The sequence below is a fragment of the Aotus nancymaae genome, unplaced genomic scaffold (genome assembly GCF_030222135.1).
Source record: "Aotus nancymaae isolate 86718 unplaced genomic scaffold, 86718_ANA_hifiasm-v0.15.2.pri h1tg000046l, whole genome shotgun sequence".
NCBI classification, from domain to species: Eukaryota; Metazoa; Chordata; class Mammalia; order Primates; family Aotidae; genus Aotus; species Aotus nancymaae.
Window position 1 is genome coordinate 4,980,001 of NW_026988460.1, and position 21,243 is coordinate 5,001,243.

General features: G+C 38.4%; 1 protein-coding gene across 12 annotated transcripts in view; it reads right to left on the reverse strand.

Annotated features, from left to right (window-relative positions):
* FOXP1 (forkhead box P1) overlaps positions 1 to 21,243 on the reverse strand; it is a 635,379-nt gene that overhangs the window by 50,574 nt on the left and 563,562 nt on the right. For all 12 annotated transcript variants that reach the window (XM_064361902.1, XM_064361903.1, XM_064361896.1 and 9 more), the window contains one exon: positions 7,213 to 7,317. In XM_064361902.1, coding sequence (XP_064217972.1) covers positions 7,213 to 7,317 — 105 coding nt within the window. The remainder of the gene's footprint in view (positions 1 to 7,212; positions 7,318 to 21,243) is intronic.

Sequence of the window (21,243 nt, forward strand, 5' to 3'; positions counted from 1 at the left end):
CATCTACAGTAATAGAGATGTACCACATGCACATATGCAGTTATATGCAGAATTAATTGCATAAGTAGGCATTCAAAAAATTTTCCAATGTTTTCAAAGCCTACAAGAAAAATTTAAATTTCATTTGCATTTCTAACTAAAATCTGTTTGTTGAAAAAAAAATGCGTTCAAATGTTATTTGCTTCCTTTTGAGCAAAGTGGTGGCACTGGGCCTGTTATCTTTGGCAAACTTGTCTAAACTTTTCTATCTAATATTCTACATATCACTAGAGGGCACTGTGGTATTTAGGCCACTTTGACCTCTTCGAGTACTAAGAAAGGTCTTGAACTCCTGAGCCATGTCAGAAAGGTTAAAAAAGACACGTTAAAAGGGGGAAAAAGTTTTTTTTGGTAACACCGTAATTTTTCTAAAACTAATAAAAAATGCATGATCAGTAGAAAAGTCAAATTCATAAAAATATACAGCTCATTTTGTAAGACTCAAAGACTTGTCACCTCGGATCTGATAGGGAAAATTTTCATCCCCATCTCCTAGAGATTTAAACTGTGAGGCTGGAATTTGATTTGCATGCATCCACAATTACAGACGGCTATTCCCTCTACATGGCTGAAGTCTCCTGCACTAACTAGAGGTAATTTCACTGCAGAACATTCAGGCGTGCAAGCCGAGAGCCACAAATGGGTTTCAAACAATTTATGATATCCGGCCTCCTTCGACATGTATTAGCATATACCTGGTTTCTTTAACATACACTTTGTTTTTCCAAAACCACAAACATAGTTGCTGGAATTTCATGTGGAAGTGCTTAAGGGGCTGAAAGTTAACACCTTTGTGATCCGTGCTGCCTCATGGTGGCTGTTAAACAAAAGCCTCTTTGTCGAGGCTTTCTTGAAATGTTTTCTTAACATGTTCCAAGTAGTTTTAGGCAGGGAACTAAAGTAAACAAGATGTTACCATGATAAAAACACTTGTGAAAACATTACAGAGCACACTTAGTAGTTTCTTTTACATAAAACTCTTCACAGTTTTGAAAAGTAAAATTCACAGAAAAAAAAATGTAAAAAGCAAATGACCAATGAAATGTCCTCTACTGTCTGCAGCCTTCGACCTTTTGGAAAGGGTCAAAGTTCCATCTCTGGGCATTTTGTTCAACATTTTTCTGTCTATTAGAGCACGTATACAGTTTGTTTTGGCTTTCATAAATTACATAAATCTGACTAAAGAGCAAGGGAATTTTTGTTTTGTTTTGCATGGAGTTTTTCTCCGTGAGAAATCACCGAAAGAAAAGAAATTCTTTTCAAATAGTATACTAAGCAAGGATATAAATGATACTTTTAGTAGATGTTATACAAATGGTGACCTAAAAGAAAAATGGAGAAATGAAAACATTTTCCCTCAAGCACACAAGAGTACCTGGTGTTTGTGAAACTATGGGCCTGCCTCTGATTTTACATTCTAAGTTCAAAACAGGGAAATGTGGTCAGGATTTAACCTTCAAATCTATTCCTCATTCTGCCAATGCACTGTATGAGCATTTAAAAAAAGGGGTAGGGGGAGAAAGGGAAGAATCACAAATCCACATTTTTACTAGTAAAGATTTTATCTTTCATCTGGTTTGAAAAGAACAACAAAAAATAAGGACTGAAGTGGGGAGAGGAAGGAAGAATGCCGAGGAGCTTCACCTCTGTGGATGATACGGGACTTATTTTTGTTTTTCTGTTATTGCAGGATTCCAAGCAACGCAGGGCTAGGCGATTTCATTAGAGTTAGCACGAGCACCTGCTGCTATCAGTTAGCGCTAACAAATGCAACACTCACATGATAACTCATGGTTGATAGATTAAAAAAAAAAATCAACACTAGAACTGCAAGTTGTTTTCAGAAGAAACAGAGAAATAAATGCGTACAATAGACAGAGTATCTGCTGATTCTGATAAAGCGTCCCTCTGTTGGCGGTGAGGGAAAGACAACAGGGTGGTTATTTGTACAGTATTTATCTTTGAAATCAAGGGCCCTGTGGTATACCTCACCTTGGGAACAAACACTGCAGAATGATCACAGAAAAGTGTCAAATCTCTGGTTTTGATTTACCAACAGTTACGGTATTTCTTCCTCGGGAGGGAAAAAAATAGGCTTCAGGTTTAGACCTGTGAGTCCCCCCTCCCCCCAGGCCCTGTTCTATGAACCCCCTCTCTGTTAACAGTGGCACAGTATTGACAGATGAGATTTTTATCCTGAAGAACCAAGCTTGGCCTCTGTAACAGTTACAGCTTATTAATCTAGAGCTGAGGAAGACCAGAAAGCTGTTACCTGGCAAAGTCACTTCTTCTCCCCAAGTGTGAACACTAAAAACTGGGTGGAAGAACCCAAGATCTAGGAAGTATAAAAACCATGGCTGGTCAGTGAAATCATGGAGCATGACACACATGGGTATTTCCCCCCAAATATGACTAACTTGAGGGTTCTGTGAATCCAAGCTAACATAACCCTGGATAGCTATATCTGGAGCCACAAAAGCATTCCTCAGCTAAAGACATGTTGGTGACACCAAAAATGTTCCAGCAAACTGTTGTCCAAGGGACACGGCCATACTTGTTCCTTACACATGATCAATAGCTGCTTTTGCACCACAATGGCAGAGCAGAGTTGAGTTGCTGTCACAGAGACTGTATGGCCTGCAATGCTGAAAATATTTATGCCTACCCCTTTATGGAAAAAATGTGCCATGCCCTCCCCTCTGTGTGGGACTTTTTACCAGAGGTTTATGATTAAAATGTTCTATTACAGAACAATTTCTTTGAATATATCCATGCTTTGTATAGTCACAACTCCTTTTCCTAAGTAGAAGGTCAGAAATTTTGGGATATTTAAGATTACCCATCCTAAAAAATAAATGTATCTAAGTAGATTAAGAAGTTCTAATGCGCCGGGCGTGGTGGTTCACGCCTGTAATCCCAACACTTTGGGAGGCCGAGGCGGGTGGATCACGAGGTCAAGAGATCGAGACCATCCTGGTCAACATGGTGAAACCCCCATCTCTACTAAAAATACAAAAAATTAGCTGGACATGGTGGCGCGTGCCTATAATCCCAGCTACTCAGGAGGCTGAGGCAGGAGAATTGCCTGAACCCAGAAGGCGGAGGTTCCGGTGAGCCGAGATTGCGCCATTGCACTCCAGCCTGGGTAACAAGAGCAAAACTCCATCTCAAAAAAAAAAAGAAGTTCTAATGCTTTTTTAAAGAGTGCCTAGTATGGGCTAGGCAGTTTATATGATGTACCTTTTATTTATTCATTCATTTATTTATCTTTTAGAGACAAGGTCTTGCTGTGTCACCCAAGCTGCAGTACCCTGGTATGATCGTAGCTCACTGCGGTCTCAAGCGAGCCTCCCACCTTAGCTTACCAAGTAGCTAAGACTATGGGTACACGCCACCATGCCCAGCTATTTTTTTTTTTTTTGGTAGAGACAGGGTCTTGCTATGTTGACTAGGCTGCTCTCAAACTCTTGGCCTCAAGAAATCCTCCCACCTTAGCATCCCAATGCATTCAGGGGTGAGCCATTGTGGCTTGCTTGGTGCACCTTTTATTCCTAACAACCCTAAAAAGTGGTTACCATCCCAAATCACATGTGCTGATACTGAGGCTCAGATGATACGTGGTTAGTTCAAAGAACATCTTAACAGTGACTTCACTACCCCATCAGCCTTTCTCCAAAACTTTCTTTACATCCACTGCCAAGGAGAAAGCAAACTGTTAATAAAAAGTACTGCCTCTAACCAGGCTATATCATGCAGCAATTAAGAGTTAAGTTTTCTGAAGCCAGACTGCCTGGGTTTGGACCTTGGCTCTATCTCTTATTAGCTGTGTGACCTTGGGTACATCACTTAACCTCTCTGGGCTTTAGTTTCCTTAATGGTATGCTGGGAATAGTACTACAATATTAGCATAAGCTGGTTGTGAGGATTAAATGAGTTAATATACGTGAAGCACTTTGGGATTATGCCTGTTTTAAGGTTCAGTGCTATTTAATAATAAACTATTACTAGGGAGGGAATAGAAAATAGGTGAAAAAAAACTCTATGAAGTAACACTGAAATCAACGTCAAAGCAATGCTACCTTTTATCGAGTAACAATACTAAGGAGAATCCAAGCAACACTGCTATCAATTTGCCTAAACAATAAGAAATCCTTTCTAAAACGAGAGGGATAATTGAAGAGAAGCGTAGACTAGAAAGCTTTTGGTCCACTAAAACAACTGAAGATGTTTTCAGGATCTACGAATCCAGCAATCTGAGAAAAGTATTTGATGCATCACACTCTGATGACAATGACCCCTCAATGACATCATTCAAAGAAGCCAGGTGGTTTTTATTTGAACCACAAGAAGTCTGCTAGCTTCTTTCAGTTCAGTTCAATGGAAAACAAACTTGGTTTCATCAAAGCCAATTTGATTTCCCTTTAGACTGAAGTAGGAGATGTGAATCTACAAGACGACTAATTTATTTTCCACTGTACTAGGCAAGATCCTGATAACTGAAGACAACTCTGAATTTCCAAGAGTTAAAATCATGTTGTAGAGGAAAACTGAAATCCTGAATTTGTCATATACAACCAGTCAATGTGTAACTTGGGAAAGCATCTAGGGGGGTTTCTTCTTATCCAGCATTTGCTCTCCCTCTGCTACTTTATAATACTCATTTTTATATTCTTGAACCAACTCTCATCTCCAGTCCCCATGTGGTTCACATGGGTGAACATCTCCCTCTGTTCTAGAGGTGGCATGTGATGCAAGCCTGGGCAGGTCATTGGCTGAAAGCTAGAATACATAAGTCAATCCGGGTCAATGACAGTCTGCTTAGGGTTTTTTCTGGAACTACAGGGAAAGAGGTGCATTGTGGGATTGATAAACCTGTCCTCTTCAGTCCCACTTGATAAGGGCTCCCAAATGAAGGCAACACAGAAAAACAGAGCTAACAGACAATCAATACTCCAACGACCTTGGTTAAATATCAGGATCCAGCCACGCTTGAAGCCAGCTGTACCACTGGACTTCCTAGCTACAGGGGCCAATTATCCCCCACTTATTTATTTATTTTTTTCACTTAAGCCAATTTAAGTTGGGTTTCTATAACTTACAAACAAAAGTCGTCTTACAAATATAAGTCAATAAATAAGTATCAGGAAATAACTAAGCAACAGTTCCAGGTTGATAGTGGGCAGTCCAATTCCACTGAGCAAACAGGAATTGAGAACATGTTGTGTCATGTGCAAAACCATTAATAAATAATTGATAGGTGGTTTCCTATACAAGTGCCAGACTCCTAATATCCTTAGAAGAGAAATGGGCTTTCTTATAGGAATTGACCCTAGGCCCCAATTCTAATTATCTTTATTTTCTTTAATACCGAAATCATTCTCTCTCCTTTTCGGGATATATATATAATTGGGATATGCACACACACACACACACACACACACACACACACACACACACGTAAAGTCTCCTAATAATATAACCTAATTATCAGCTCACATAATAAATGAACCTATAATTTGAGGATTTTTGGGGGGTAGAAATACTTTAGCCATTAAAAAATTTTTTTAAATGAGTCTAGAAACTGTCATTTCCCTTTCTGACTCTAAAACTGATACATGTCCCTGAGGTAGCAATTTTATAGTTCTAAAGACTTTATGACAATAAATCATATTTACAGTTGTTTATTTATCAGCCATTCTACAGATGGAGGAAATCAGTACCAAGATATTTATCAAACCTAGCACTGATGTAGAAGTAAAAAATCAGAAATTTACAACTGGCGTCTGCCAAGTTCTTTTTCTCATTATATAAATATGATTAGGCAAATGATCAGCAAAGAACAAAACAAAGATTCTATAGTGAGTGATTTCTAAACAAAACAAAGCCCAATATCGCTAATCTCAATAATAATAATTGTAAAGGGTTGTTGCTTAATTTAAAAGCATTGCTGCTCTGGTTGTTGATATTTAGAAGCAATTCTGGACATCTCTTTTAAAATATCTGTAAGTACCTAAGTTTTCAATGATCACATAATGCTCTCGTATAATACTGAGGCAAGGAAGCTATAAAATAGATTCACCGGCTTCCATTCATTAATCAAAAAATTATATTCACCAAAACTGCTTGCAGGTAACACTGGATATCTCTCTGAGGATGGCTTTATTACAATATTTGTATCCAGGTCCATAAAGATAGATACAGAGATTGTTCTAACAATATAAAGACCACACAAAACTGGAGACCTGCACATAAATCAGCTCACCCCTGTTTCCCTGGGGCTTGAATGAGAGAGAAAAGCTAGAAGGAAATGGTCCCCAACACCCAATTTGTAAACCATCACACGCCCAGACGTACACATGGGCATATATGTTATAGTTATACATGTGCATATGTTTGATTATCAGATGATGTCTATAATATCATGGAACATTATATTCAATTCATAGGTTAATGATTCAATGATATTATGAATATATTTATATGATACAGAAATGCAGGGCAGTTTGGTCTAATTTCTTTTTTAACTTACAAGGTAACACAAGTAAGGGATAGCATAGAAGCATTTCACTTCATCTATGAGATTAATCTATTTCCTTACAGAGATGCTTTATCGGTGTTATAGCTTCAAATTAAAGTTAGTCCACTCTCCCTATAAGGACAAGAATCTGAACAACAGTTAATACCAATATAAGAAGTTAAGAATCAAACTGGTAGCTTTCCTCGGCATCCACTTTTTACATTTATAAAGTCAATTGTATAACAAAGAATGGGCCCAATCACCAAGCTGCAATTGGCTAGTAATTGACACCAATTTTATAAAAAATATAGTGCATGTTATTGATTTATGTAAGGAGATGAATAAAAGTAAAAGCTAAATAAATGCAAGTTTAATACTGAGATCATTTTTTTAAAAAATGCTTGTCACTCTGAAAAATGGGTAAACACAGGCTCTTATTGAGACTTACGCCTTTAGATCTAAGTCTTTTTCCATTGTAGTACAACCCTCAATAGATTTTGTAACTATTCCTATGACAGTGCACTGGACCTTATGATTTAGAGTCCACTCGCAAAAGGGTGAAGTGAAACTCTTCATCAAAAAGGCATTTTATGAGCAAAAGCATTCGTGGGAGGTGATGGCTATGTAAAAGAAGAAAAAAATAAAATCATTCTTACTTTAGAAATGATTGGAAATCTTCGCACACTGCTTCACAGCCTGGCCACTTGCACACACCATGTCCATAGAGAGGATGGCTATGGGGGTGCTCCTCATGGGACAAACTGAAAGAAAACACACAGAAGACCAGAAAATGAATTTGCTGCCAAGAACCATTCCACCAGACGAGGATATAAAAGGTAGGAGGAGCCCACATGGTCAAATGTGGACAAGACAAATCTGTGATTTCCCCCATCCCATGTAATTGACTAATTCTGCATTGTTTGCTTTTTAAAAGCAAGAGTTAAAGTGTACCTAAATATGTTTAGTCAAATATTAGAAATGTACATCTATGTATGAAAAAGTGTTTGACAGGCTTTTGTTAGATGCAAAGCTCTTTACTCAGACTGCGAAGGAGTCTTTAAAAAGCTAGAACTTACTTCATCTACATAATGAAAATTATAAAATCTGTACTTGATTTTGAGATTCTCCTGCTATATCTACAAGGAATATTATCCATTTTTTCCTCTTTCCTTCCCCTAGAAACTGCTTTCATATAATCGCATATTTTTTCCCGTTAATTTTATCCAGCAGAGTACAATTAAATAATTTAGAATAATACCAAAATAAGTTAGAAAGATAAATATATCCAAGCAGATGATTAGCTTTAAAAAAAAGCTAATAATGGCAAAGAAGATTATACTCCTAAAATTCCTAACACCAAGAGTGAGAGAAAATTTGGCATGAACATGAAGGGGTTAATCCTCCAGTGGGGTTCCAATCAATACGTAATGATTTGGCCACACGGATCCAAGTCATGGGATGCTTTGATCCATACCATGTGGTGCTCGGGGAAGAGTATCTGTTGCACTCGCCGATGAACCATATTCTCAAATATTTTCTCTATTATATTTCCGCATCCAGACTTCTTTCAGACAAATTATTTTTACAGTTGTTTCCATAACCTTACATTCCATCAAACAGAAATGTAAAACTAACACTGAGAGTTCTGTTTCGTACTCAAGTGCACACCCTTCCTGAGAAGGGCTATTTTACAACTTACTCAACTGCCTATGCCTGACTTTGAACTTCAAGCACAGTCAACGATGATTACACACACACACACACACACACACACACACACACACACACAAGAGGCCTGTATTTCATTTCATATTGCCATCAGGATGTATATTCATGTATTTTATCAATTCACATTCATAGAGTATATGTACACAAATGCCGCTTGTCCAATCCACAATAAGTGTATTATGAGCACAAACTAAAGAGCATAAAAAGCAAACACACAGACACACAGAACTACACCTGATCAACGATCATAAGGTCTTCCTGTGACTTTTGAATGATTTGGCTGGGAATCTAATATAATTTAAAGATAATGACAAGCTATTTTGCCCTAACACAGAAAATAGGTCTTAAAACAAAAACAAACAAACAAACAAAAGATAGAAAAATAACTCGTAAAAATACAGAAAAGTACCCCTCATACAAGAAAGGATTAAAACAAGGGAACTCAAGTAGCTATGGTGATATTTATAAAACCAAACAATAAAAGGATATTCTCTAAGCAGTTAAGAGGGTAAAACTGCATTTGGACTCAAGGAAAGAATTACTACCTATTTGTGTTCATCTTCAGCTCTGTGAATGAATAAAATCGCTATTATGCAAAAATAGCATTTTAAAAACTTGCTAACAGTATTAGAAATAAAAGAATACTTCAACAGTAGAATTTTCAGATATTCTAAGAGCGAAGAAAATCATATAAAAAGAAAACTTTTCATCCACAGCTTAAAAAGAAAAGAAAAATATCCCAAACTTAATAATTATTTTCTTCAGCAATTTATTAAGATTATTCAAACTATTCTTAGAACTTTAAAAGAGTAATATACAGTTGTTGTAGAAAACTTGGAAAATCCTGAAAAAAAAAACTACCTTCAAATACATACTTGATAAGGTAAGGTATGAATATTTACATCATTCTTTTAGATATAACATAATTTTGTAAATACTTTCTCATGTTTTCAACTCATCTTCAAGAACCTTATTTACTGATGGGTAATAGTTCATCACATACCATCTTAACCCTAGTTACATGGCAAAATTTATTCAACATCCTTCTGTTTTGGACACTGAGTTTCTCTTCATGTTTGTTATATTTGCAAATAATGTTAGAAACAAAATTTACCAGGTTAAACATCCCAATATATAACAACTGACTGCTGCCAGAAGATACATTCAGAGAAACAGGATCACTCAATTAATGAGTACCTAAATTTAAAATTAACTGTGAATATTCTATCAAGTTGCTCTTGAAAAATGCTACATGCTGAGTACATTCTTAGCCAGTATACGTATTTTGTATGATTTTTTTCTATTTGGAAACCAGGAGCCTGAACTAGTTAGGATGAAAAATATTACTAGTTAAGAACTTTAAGTGGTTAAATGGCTGTGCTTCTTGGGTTACACTGAAAATAATAATATGAGGGAAAATAATAATATGCATTCACTAGCAGGATTTTGGACTCAAAATGTGTAGGATTTAACACCATGTTTGCTGTTCCCTATCCTGTTTTTGGTTAACTTACTTGCGAAGGATCCAAGATCTGAATAAAAACTATTCACATCTAAGAATTTACTTTCAGTTCAACTTGATATCATTACTTCAAAGTAAGGACAGATAATAACTCACTAGGGCCTTAGAAGGCAACCAGTTGTGCCTGAAGTCTAAAGAACCTCAAACTCTTCACACACGGGTACACATTTATACATTCAGAAGACTGCTTGTGAATTTGTTTTCGTTAAAACAATTTCTTTATTATGAAAAGATTACATGCTCTTATTTTCACAAGTTCACATATTAAACTGCGGTGGCTACCAAGGAAGTGCACCCCCATACCCCAACCTAGGCATCATTTACCATTCTGGTTTATATTACATTTCTCTTCTAATGTATTATTATTTTCAAAATGGAAACTTACTGTACACACTGTTGTCATTTGCTTTTAGTATTTAATATATAACTGGATACTTAGAATACACAATTGTCTGAAATAAAGTGTCTGGCTTTGGAAGGAGAGAGAACAGGCTGGCAGAGGTGCCTTGACAGCATCTCTTTGGAAAGATACATAAGAAACTGGAACAACTCTTGCCTCTGGGGAGGGATACAGGGAGTAGGAGTAGCAGGTATCAGGGAAACTCAGTTTTCACCATACTTTTTTTATCTTTTGAAGTTTTTATTCTGAACATTGTAAGAACTGTTACTGTGCAATTGTTCGTTTTGTGTACATATATGTGTGTATGCATATATGTATGCGGCAAAAAAAAAGAATCAAGTGCTATGCAGGACTTGATTTCCAGTCTGCCGTGTGCTCCAACAGTGGCACGGTGAATACCACACACCCGGCTGCGTGTGTGGCTGCGGCTCGCTTCTAGCCTTGCACTCATTCTGCATGAAGCGTCACTGTACAACACCAGCTGCACCTCTGAATGGGAGCTTTTCTGTTTTCTCGAAAAAGTGGAACAAGCATTTATATTCTTACTGCCTTTTGGGTTATGCCAAAAAGGACAAGAAGGGAAACAAAAATGAGGAAAATAATGTTTTTATCTTGAGTTAATTTAGAGCTACATTTTTTACAGGATGAAACCTGGAAGGGAAAGGATGATCTGGGCATCTGATGGTAAAATAAAGCAATGAGCCTAATAATTTAAATAAATTGTTCAAGGGTAGACTCACCAATGTGTAAAGTATCATTTCTGAAAAGCTGCCAGGGTCAGTGATGAAAAAAGATACATTTTGTTTTTATGGGATTTAAACATGTTTGTCCCAAAATTAAACTCTTAAAAACTTTAGGGTCAGTTGTTCAGCAAGGCGTATTTTACTACAAACTCCCAGGCTGAAAATTCCTAGGGGCCGGGATCACTTAGTCATCTCCATATACTCAGCACCTCCAACAGAACATGGGTTTGAGGCTGGGTATGGTGGCTCATGCCTGTAATCCCAGCACTTTGGGAGGCCGAAGTGGGTGGATCATTTAAGGTCAGGAGTTTGAGACAAGCCTGGCCAACATGGTGAAACCTCGTCTCTACTAAAAAATACAAAAAATAGTCGGGCGTGGTGGTGGACACCTGTAATCCCCAGCTACTCGGGAGGCTAAGACAGGAAAATCACTTGAACCCGGGAGGCAGAGGTTGCAGCGGGCTGGGTCGCACCACTACTCCAGCCTGAGTGACAGAGCGAGATATGGTCTTAAAAAAAGAAAAAAAAAAAAAGAACATGGGCTTGATAAATGTTAGGTGAATTTATGAATGAACAGACAGTAAATATATTGTTCAATTTCATTTCTGTGTGGATATACACTCAATTGGTGTTTGCCTTTTTAAAAAAAATCTTGTAGGTAAAGACCAGAATTATGCAAAGCATAAGAAACTATCGCTATGACACTTTCTATTATTTAATTTTATTCTGAATATATAAAACACAGATAGTATGCATTTGAGAAAAGCCAGTTAATTTAAATTTTTCTTGATAATCCTTGATATGTAAAAATTAAATATAATTTTAACACAAAAATAGTGATAGCACTTCAGATTAGAAAGAACCAACTTGCCATGAAAAGTATAATTACATATAAATATGTAATAATTCCTGACATTACATGGTACCAAATATACTATATATTCAGTAGGATATAAGGATGTCATTTTTTTTTTTTGAGACGGAGTTTCACTCTTGTTGCCCTGACTAGAGTGCAATGGTGCCATCTCAGCTCACTGAAACCTCTGTCTCACCAGTTCAAGCGATTCTCCTGCCTCAGCCTCTCGAGTAGCTAGGACTACATGCATGTGCCACTACACCTAATTTTTGTATTTTTAGTAGAGACGGAGTTTCCTTACATTGATCAGGCTGGACTCAAACTCCCAACCTCAGATCTGCCCACCTCAGCCTCCCAAAGTGCTGGGATTACAGGTGGGAGCCACTGCGCCTGGCCAAAGGTGTCACTTTCAATGACAGTTAAGTAGGATATTTTGTCCTATTTATTTTTTCTCCATCAAATATACCACCCAAAGTCTTCAACACTGACCTTAGTTTTTGAGACAATTTTATATAATGGTTAGGGTTCCTGATGGTGACTTCACAGTTACTTTCCGAAGGTCACTACTTAACCAAAGTTTTCTGAAACTGGTATTATTAAATTTACCTGCAAAACAAGGACAACTTCTCACCTCTGCTGTCTGCAGTCTTTCTTTAGTGATCCTTACTCTGTCAGGCCTGTAATCCACATTTTCCCTGTGGTAATTAAGAGGGAGGAATCTCTGAAGGAGATGAGAAGAGTGACCTTGCTATCTGCCAAGCCATTTCCTGCCAACTGAAATGCCAACTTTCCCTTTACCTGAAGGCAGATTCCCAGCTTTTCCTGTGCATTGACCCAAATTCTCATGTCTGTCTTTTATGTCTTCCCTTAATTTTTCTTCCCTTTTCCAAATTTGCCTCTGTTTTTCTCCTCTCCAAACTTCTGATTCATCTGTAGCAAAAGGCTACACACATCTGTGACCATTAGGGTTTATGCCTCCCCGCACACACCAGAAAAAAAGAAATCTTGGCTGGGCACCAGTCTGGTGGTGCATGCCTGTAATCCCAGCTACCCAGGAGGCAGGAGAATCACTGGAACCTGGGGGGCAAAGGCCACAGTGAGCCGAGATTCCACCACTGCACTACAGCCAGGGCGACAGAGCAAGACTGTCTCCAAAAAAAGATCTTGCCCAAATTATAAACTGTATTTTATTTCACTGGCACGTTATTTGATAAATTAAATTATAGAAGACTATGTTGGTTGTTCTCCAAACACTCAAAATTGCAGAAATACATTTTTCAAGTTTTACTGAGTTATAGTTTCATATATCACACAATTCACTCATTTTAAGTGTATAATTCAATGGTTTTGAATATATTCACGAAGTTGTATAACCATCATCACCAACTAATTTTGGAACATTTTTATCATCCCTCAAAAGAAATCCTGTACCCATTAGCAGTCATTCCCATTTCCTCCCAACTCCCAGCCCCTGCCAAAAACTAATCTTTCTGTCTCCAGAGGTGTGTCTATTTTGGACATTTCACATAAAGGGAATCATACAACATGTGTTCTTTTGTGCCCGGCTTCTTTCACTTCCCATAATGCCTTGGAGGCTCACTGGTTCACTGCAGCATTTATTAGTACTTTATTCCCTTTTGTAGCTGAATAGTATTCCACTGTACATACATAGCACATTTATCTATGCATCTGTTGATGAACATTTGGGCTATTTCCACATTTTGGCAATTGTGAGTAATGCCGCTATGAACATGTACGTACATGTACTCTATCTGCTTTCAATTTTACGGGATATCTTAGGAGTTGAATTATTGGGTCCTACGGTGACTCTATGGCTGACGTTTGGAGGAACTTTGATACCACTTTCCAATGCATTTTATATTCTCACCAGCACTGTGTGAGGGTTCTAATTTCTCCATATCCTTGCCAATACTTGTTATGTATCTTTATTCTAGCCATCCTCATGGCTAGAAAATAGCACCTTATTGTGCTTTTGATTGAATCTCCCTAATGATTAATGAGGCTGCACACATTTTCACGTGCTTACTGCCACGTGTGTATCTTCCACAGAAAAACATCTATTCAAAGTCTTTGCCTATTTTTTAATTGGGTTGTCTTTTTGCAAATATTTACTCCTGTTTCTTGGGTTGTCTTTTTACTTTCTTTACGGTATGCTTTAAAGCATAAACATTTGAATTCTGATGAGGTCCAATTTATATATTTTTTCTTTGGTTCCTTCTGTTTCAGTGTTACATCTCTGAAACCATTGCCTAATACAAGGTAACAAAGATTTACTTCTAAGTTTGCTTCCAAGAGCTTTATAGTTTTAGCTTTCACATTGAAGTCTAGGGTCTGTTTTACCTTTATTTTTGTATATGATAGGATTCAGGGGTCCAACTTCATTTTTTTGAATGTTGTCTCAGCGCCATTTGATGAAAACACTACTCGATCCCCAATGAATGGTTTGATACTTTTGTCAAAATTCAACTGAACATAAATTTAAGTGTTGAGATTTTTAAAATTTCATTTTTCTTAGATTTCTCTTTTCCCAACATACTGCCTATGTTTTCAAAAGAATTTATAGTTAAAATTATATAACAACTTTTGAAATTACATTAAGCTATAAAGTGACTTTTGAGGTTTGACGGGTAAGGGGAGAGACAGATTTTTAATAAAAATAAAACCACAGCAGCTGAACTTTTTGAAGAATAAGTGCCTAGGAGCAACTCTGTTTCCCAGATCCTGTTGATTCTTTGTGTACTGAAAAACCTTTGCATTAGGTGCTATGTGGCTCTCTCTGCTTAACATGTAAATAAAGTGTAACTTTTACTGAGGGCCAGCGCTATTTCTATATAGGAAGGGTTGGGAGCGCAGTGTCTGAAGGCCTTATTTGTCATTATAGCTCTGCTTGTAACCAGGAAACGTGCAAGTCCTTTCACTGCTTTGCCCTCCAATTCCCTCATTTGAAAACTGAAGAGAATCACACAAGAGCTCCTCCCAGTGGTAAAACCTCCACCAAACTTCCACCAAGGATATGCAGATGGCATAGGGAATAGGCACCAATGGCACATGCTGGTATTGACAAGATGAGTAAGAAGTAGGTGCTGAATGGATATCCGTTAAAGGAGTGAATGAAGCCTTCCAGGAAGGAGTTACGGTGTCTTTATCACAGCTGTGGAGCAGGGGGCTGGTTGCTATTCCCCTCTCACTCACCCCTGACCCACTGCGAATACACACACCAAAAAGCATGATACATCCCCTTTCCCACTCCCTTTGACTGTTCTGCCTCCCTCTCTCCCTTCCCCACTGGCCACGTTCTTCGTTCCCACCATTTAGGCTCTTTCATCCATCCAGCCAACATTTATGGAACTCCAACCCTGAGGTAGGCACCCAGCATATTCATCAGTAAAGCCATTTTGTTGACAAAAGACTTCCACGTCTCTCTGTCTGTTACCCTTCCACATTATTTGGTCTCATGTCCACATGCACATCTGTATGTCTACCTAACAACACTGTATGCCACAGAATCCTCCTTCTTCAGGTCCATCCCAGCCTGTGATTTTTATCTGGACTGCTTATTCCTAGTCAAAATGTTACATTAAATCAGACACCTTGGGTTTCTAGAAAGCTTTCTCTTCATACACAGTTTTAGGCCTGTCTACTAAAGAGTGTCTTAGGCTACACTTAGGCTACAATGGCATGTGTCAATGGAAGCCGCTACTACTTTAAAGCTTTTATATTTATTTGCTGATTCTTCAATGACAAGTTATACAAAATGATCCTTTCTCTTTTCTCTCTCTTCACTTTTCAGTTCTTACCACATTTCCCTGCCTGTGACTTCACTATCATGTCTTACTTTCAATGAGATTGTACTATCATATCACATACTTCTTAAGTTTGAAGACGGGAATATGAATTTGATCTGAGAATATTCTAGTGATGAAGTCACATCTGAAAATATAATCAGACTTCTGATTTGAAATCACTAAATTTGCAAAAACTAACTGCTATCAAATATTTGTGAAATATTAGATCATTAACTCAAATGAAACATGCTCAGACACACAAAATGATACCAAACTAGATGAGCTGGCCTTGAAACTTGATCGCAACGACCTTTTCCTAAGAAGAGCAAGGTAGACTGATGATCTCAAAGAGAGGATTCCTTAAATACTTAGCACCATTTTCCACTTGACAGTTTACTCTTCTGGTGCTTTTTTTTTATACTATTGTGTATCTCCTCAAAATCGGCTGGAAGTCCAATCACAGTCTCTTGCAGCAAATAGAACGACAGGTCGTTTCTTCACATTCCATACTGTAGCATCAGTGGGAAAAGGTCTTATACCTGCCCAAAGAAGAGCAGATGAGACGTGGGAACAGGAGAAACGACGATGCAAGCGCTGCATGTGTTTCCCTGGCAGCTTTGTAAAAATGACCTTTCTCCTTCAACTGTCACTGAAAACACTTTGAGAAGCAGATGGGCTTCTTATTTCCCACCGAAGAGTTGGGAGACAACTTAGACACTGCATTTCTAGCACACTGCCTTCATTTTCGCTTCTCACTCACTGCAGAAAAACACCACCCTACATGTTTATTAATCAGTTTGTCCAAAAGTAAGTTGACAATGGGTTCTGTAATCCTCCCACAAAGAGAAGGGTGTCTCATTAAAGCCTATTAAAGGGCCTACCCTAGAGTGAATAAGGATGGAGTTCTCTACAAACTGTAACAAATGCACACGCTTCTCTCTCTCTCTCATGCAGGGAATTCTTGACTCTCCTTCCCCAGAACGCTCATCATCTCAATTTTCTGCTGCTTTTCAAATCATGTTTAATTAGAGGATTTCACATTCCCTTGTGATATGATATTCATGAGTAAAACTTGCAATTGGAGTGACTGTGAATTAGTCTATTAAGTGCCAGATTTGTGCTTTTAAACAATGATGGAGATTATTGTTATTATCTGCTCTCAATATTGTGCTCCGAGATGTGATGACTACCTTAACTAACTTTATATCTGAAATACAAGCTATTTAACCATTTATGTCCAGAGTTGCTTTTTTTACTCCCCTTCTTTCTTGATTTGCAAATTATGCTGGAAGAAATACAGCATTATCTTTCTATAGCTGTCCTCAAGGCATGGCCTATTTGTGGTGTGCTGGGTGGGTTTGTGTGGTATACCCTCACTTTCATAGTTCTGAACTTATACGCATCTGCATTGGAAAAAGGTTTTACGAGAAACATCAGAAACATGATCTCAGTAGTTACTTTTTACACAACCTATTTAAGTGAGACAATTTATGAACAACATTAAGTAGACACTAGTAAAAAGCATATGCAGATATGCCAAAAATTGAGAATGGCAGAAGGACTCAAAGAACGTTGACTGGGCCCTAAGCGACTGTGAGAACTGCGTCTGGGGAAAAGGGCACAGAACTTTCCTTTTTCATTGCTATTCCTAGAGTAGTGTTTCTCTAGGAGCACTACTTTATTATAGCTACAAATCTGATTGGGTGGTTCTGGGTGATGGGGTAGGGCACGACTATGCATGTGGAAGAAGCCCCCAGAGCTACTGGGCCATGGACCATAAATTGAGTACCAAGGATCTTCGGTGTTCCCTGCTCTGATCTGACCTAAAAATGTCTGTGCTCAAAGAAACAGTCACAAGGATGCCCTCTCTATAAAGTGTGGGTTGAAAAGCAAGGTGGACGAACAAAGATAAATATGGAAAGGGGAGGCACTGGGCAACCTCACCAAGTAATAGTTGCAAACTCACAGAAATGCTTGCTGGGCCGAAGTTATTTAAACATTAATGCAAAGTTGTATTTCCTTTGTTTTCTGAAACATAACAAAACAGGTAAGGCTGAAGGAAGTTAGCACAAGGAAAAGGTCACTTTCTGTTTCTGTTTAACAAACACCAATTTTACATCAGCACAGATCTGTTGGCTGATATGTTTGCCAGATATTACACTGATCAAGAACATCCCAGAGTAAACTACTGATTCAATGAGTTTGACAGCATCGCAAAACTTCACAGTCCTCAAACTCCAGGTCTGCTTTAAGTATCTTCTAAGCCTTGTTCATATCCCTGAGGATGTATGTGAGGAAAAGCAGTCACGAATCCACTTTTTAGGAAGGTTAAGTGACAGACTTGAATTTTTCAAGAAAATCAGGGTATACCATGAAGGCATGGTTTCTGTGTACTTGGCACAGTACCATATTGTCAAGGTCCCTTCCCTCTGAAAAATGAGGAAAACCTATCAAAACATCCCAACTTGTGATATGCACAAACTCGATGGGGTCCACACAATGTCAAGTGCAACAAGAAAGCATACTTTGAAGATCTGCAGATATATCCTAATTTGTAACATACCAAAATATATCTAGCGTCTCCAACTTCTGGTTTCATAGACATCATTTCTTAGAATGAGGTTCATTTTATGTAAGAAATGACTTGACTTAAAGGAAATAATACAAATAATAACATAAGCAGATAGGACCAACCTCACGACAATGAAGCACATATTCAAACGACTCAAGTTTGGAAAAGCACAAGCTCATAGAGTAGTCCTTGAGGATCCAGTCTGTAGCTGGACTAACTCTGCAGGCTGACACTGACTCAGGAGCAAGTCTCTGAAGACATACTCAAATCTGAATGTCCACTGGGGACTGAAGAGCCTCAGGGTCATTCTGGACTTATGGGTCAAAGACCCATAAAGGCCGCAGCAGCACAGTGCAGTGTGTCTGATGCTTTCTGGGACTAGAGCTTCTTTCTTCAGATTTAAGGGCCTCTCATTTGTAAGCTGCCTATGTTACTAGCAATTGGCTGCTTTACCAACGGCAAGAAACTGAGGCTATGTGCCATGAAAGGTATTAAGTCTGGCAGTCATTTTCATCACCAACCATGTCACCAATCTCCTTTGCCTCCTTTGTTTTCAGCCACACTGGGCAAAAGGTGCCATTTTGATCCCCAGATGCCAGGGGTAGATGGCACAGCAGGAGAATGGAGCAGAGGATCAGAGCTGTGGTAGCTGAGGCTGGTTGGTGTGTTTGGATCACAATGCAATCGCAAACGCAGAGCAGGTGATGACAAGCACAAAATGCCTGTATTTGTAAGGTGATGAGTGAAGGAATAAATAAAGGAAAAGAACAAGAAGAGGCAGAGGTCCAGCTTTTGTTTCTGACACCAGTAAGGGCTATGCTGAGTTTGTAACTAAGAGTTTACCACTGGCAGTATTAACACTGGGATCTTGTTAAGAAAACAGAATCCTTTCCAAAAAGTGGTATAAGCAACTGTGTCAATAAAGACATAGGGATAACTAATCCAAAAGTTATTAACACCATTAGGCAGGCATTCTCATTATGTCAACGCAAGTGTGTTTGCACTGGTGAGTCATAGGGTCTATGTGGAACCTTGTCCATATGTCAGAGGAACCAATGACACTCAAAAAAAAAACCAAAGAGCATAAACAAAGTTCCAATATTAATTCTTATTTTGTTCCCCTCCTCAGTACGCTATGGAAGTCAGCACAAGATTTCTAAGAGTTACACCAGACTCCAAAAGTAGAAGAACAATACACAAGGATCAGACCAGAAAGTGGGAGATCAAGGGACGAGTCAGCCAAAGATACAAAATGGCTCAAAACCATCAGGCACTTGCTTGTGTGTTTCCATAGAATTACTCCCTACTTAATGTAATTACGTTCCTTTCTCTATAGTACAAGATGCCTCATTATCATTCAGTGGGATAAACTCTTCTCCACCTTTAATTCAGCAGATTTTATTAAACACCTACTTTGTGAGAATCCTGTTGGGTTCTCACATCAGTCTCCAAAATTGGGATGCATACGACCTACTGAGTCATAATGTTAAGATTTCTGTATATACATATTAATATTAAAACTTGGAAATGTATATACACATTTCTCACCCTCTTCGCCACTACTTTTTATAAAATAAGTAATATGTTAGGCGTATGTATATAATTGATTAATAAATATATTTAGTAGGGGTATGTAATTAACATTTTTATACTGATCGGGTGAAAAATCAAGTTTGGTGGTCACTGGCATTGATTGCAACTATAAATAAGTCCTCATCCTCAGAAGAGTTCTACCCAGTTCTCCAGTTGGGGAGAGAGTGATAACTGAACAGATAAGTGGAACATAAATACTGTAACATTTGATCTGGGCCTTAATGTATCAGTAGGAGCTCAAGTGATGAAAAGAAGAGAAAGAGAGCAGAGAACTGAAGCACAAACACAAAAAAATCGAAGACAAAACCAAAGCACTTATAAATGAGATTAAGGGCAAAATTGAAATAAAAATTTTAAAAAAATTTTTGTTGCATAAAATAGCTTATATTGTGCCAGTCTTGAGAATTTTTCTCTCAGAAATGTTGAGGCTTCGCACTGAAACCTGGATGTTCCTAATGGTAATCCACATCACTTCTCCGTCACTTTGAACTTAGTAGAATGCCACACCATAAGGACAGCAGGTGGAGATATTGTAGGGCAGTGGTTCTCAGAGTATGATCCCAGGGAACTTGTAAAAGATGCAAATCTGGGGGTCCCGCCCCAATTTACTGAATCAAAAACATGAAGGGTGTGGCCCAGCAGCCTGTACTTTAGCCATTCCTCCAGGGGATTCTGAGGCAAGCTATAGACTGAGATGTAACTGTAGCGGAAACTTCGACTTGCTCCTGGTTCGGAGCATCTACAGGTATTGACAACAACTAACCAGGTTCTCTTGCAGCAGCAGTCCCCAACCTTTTGGCATCAGGGACTGGTTTCATGGAAGACAATTTCTCCAGGAACCAGGGAGCAGGGAATGGCTTTGGGATGATTCAAGCACATAATATTTATCATGCATTTATTTCTATTACATTATAATATATAATGAAATAATTATACAATTCACCATAATGTAGAATCAATCGGGAGCCCTGAGCTTATTTTCCTGCAATTATAGACAGTCCCGTCTAGGGGTGATGGGAGACAATGACAGATCATCAGGCATTAGATTCTCATAAGGAGTATGCAACCTAGATCACTCGCGTGTGCAGTTCACAACAGGGTTCACGCTACTGTGAAAACCTAATGCCTCCATTGATCTGATAGAAGGCGAAGCTCAGATGCTATCGTGAGCAGTGTGGAACGGCTGTAAATATAGATGAAACTTCACTTGCTCACCTGCCTCACCTCCTGCCATGTGCCCTGACTCCTAGCAGAACATAGACCAGCATGTCTGTGAACTGGAGGTTGGGGACCCCTGTCTTACAGCACCTGTGGCCAAAGAGTGGAAAGTACAGAAGTACTCTTAATGGGTTCTTGACCTTTGACATCTCATTAGTTCACTTTCCTCTGAACATTTCATGTAGTCTCTGTAATGAAATTTAGTGCCTACTGTATGCCAGGCTGGCTGTGCTGGGTGATAGGGATGTG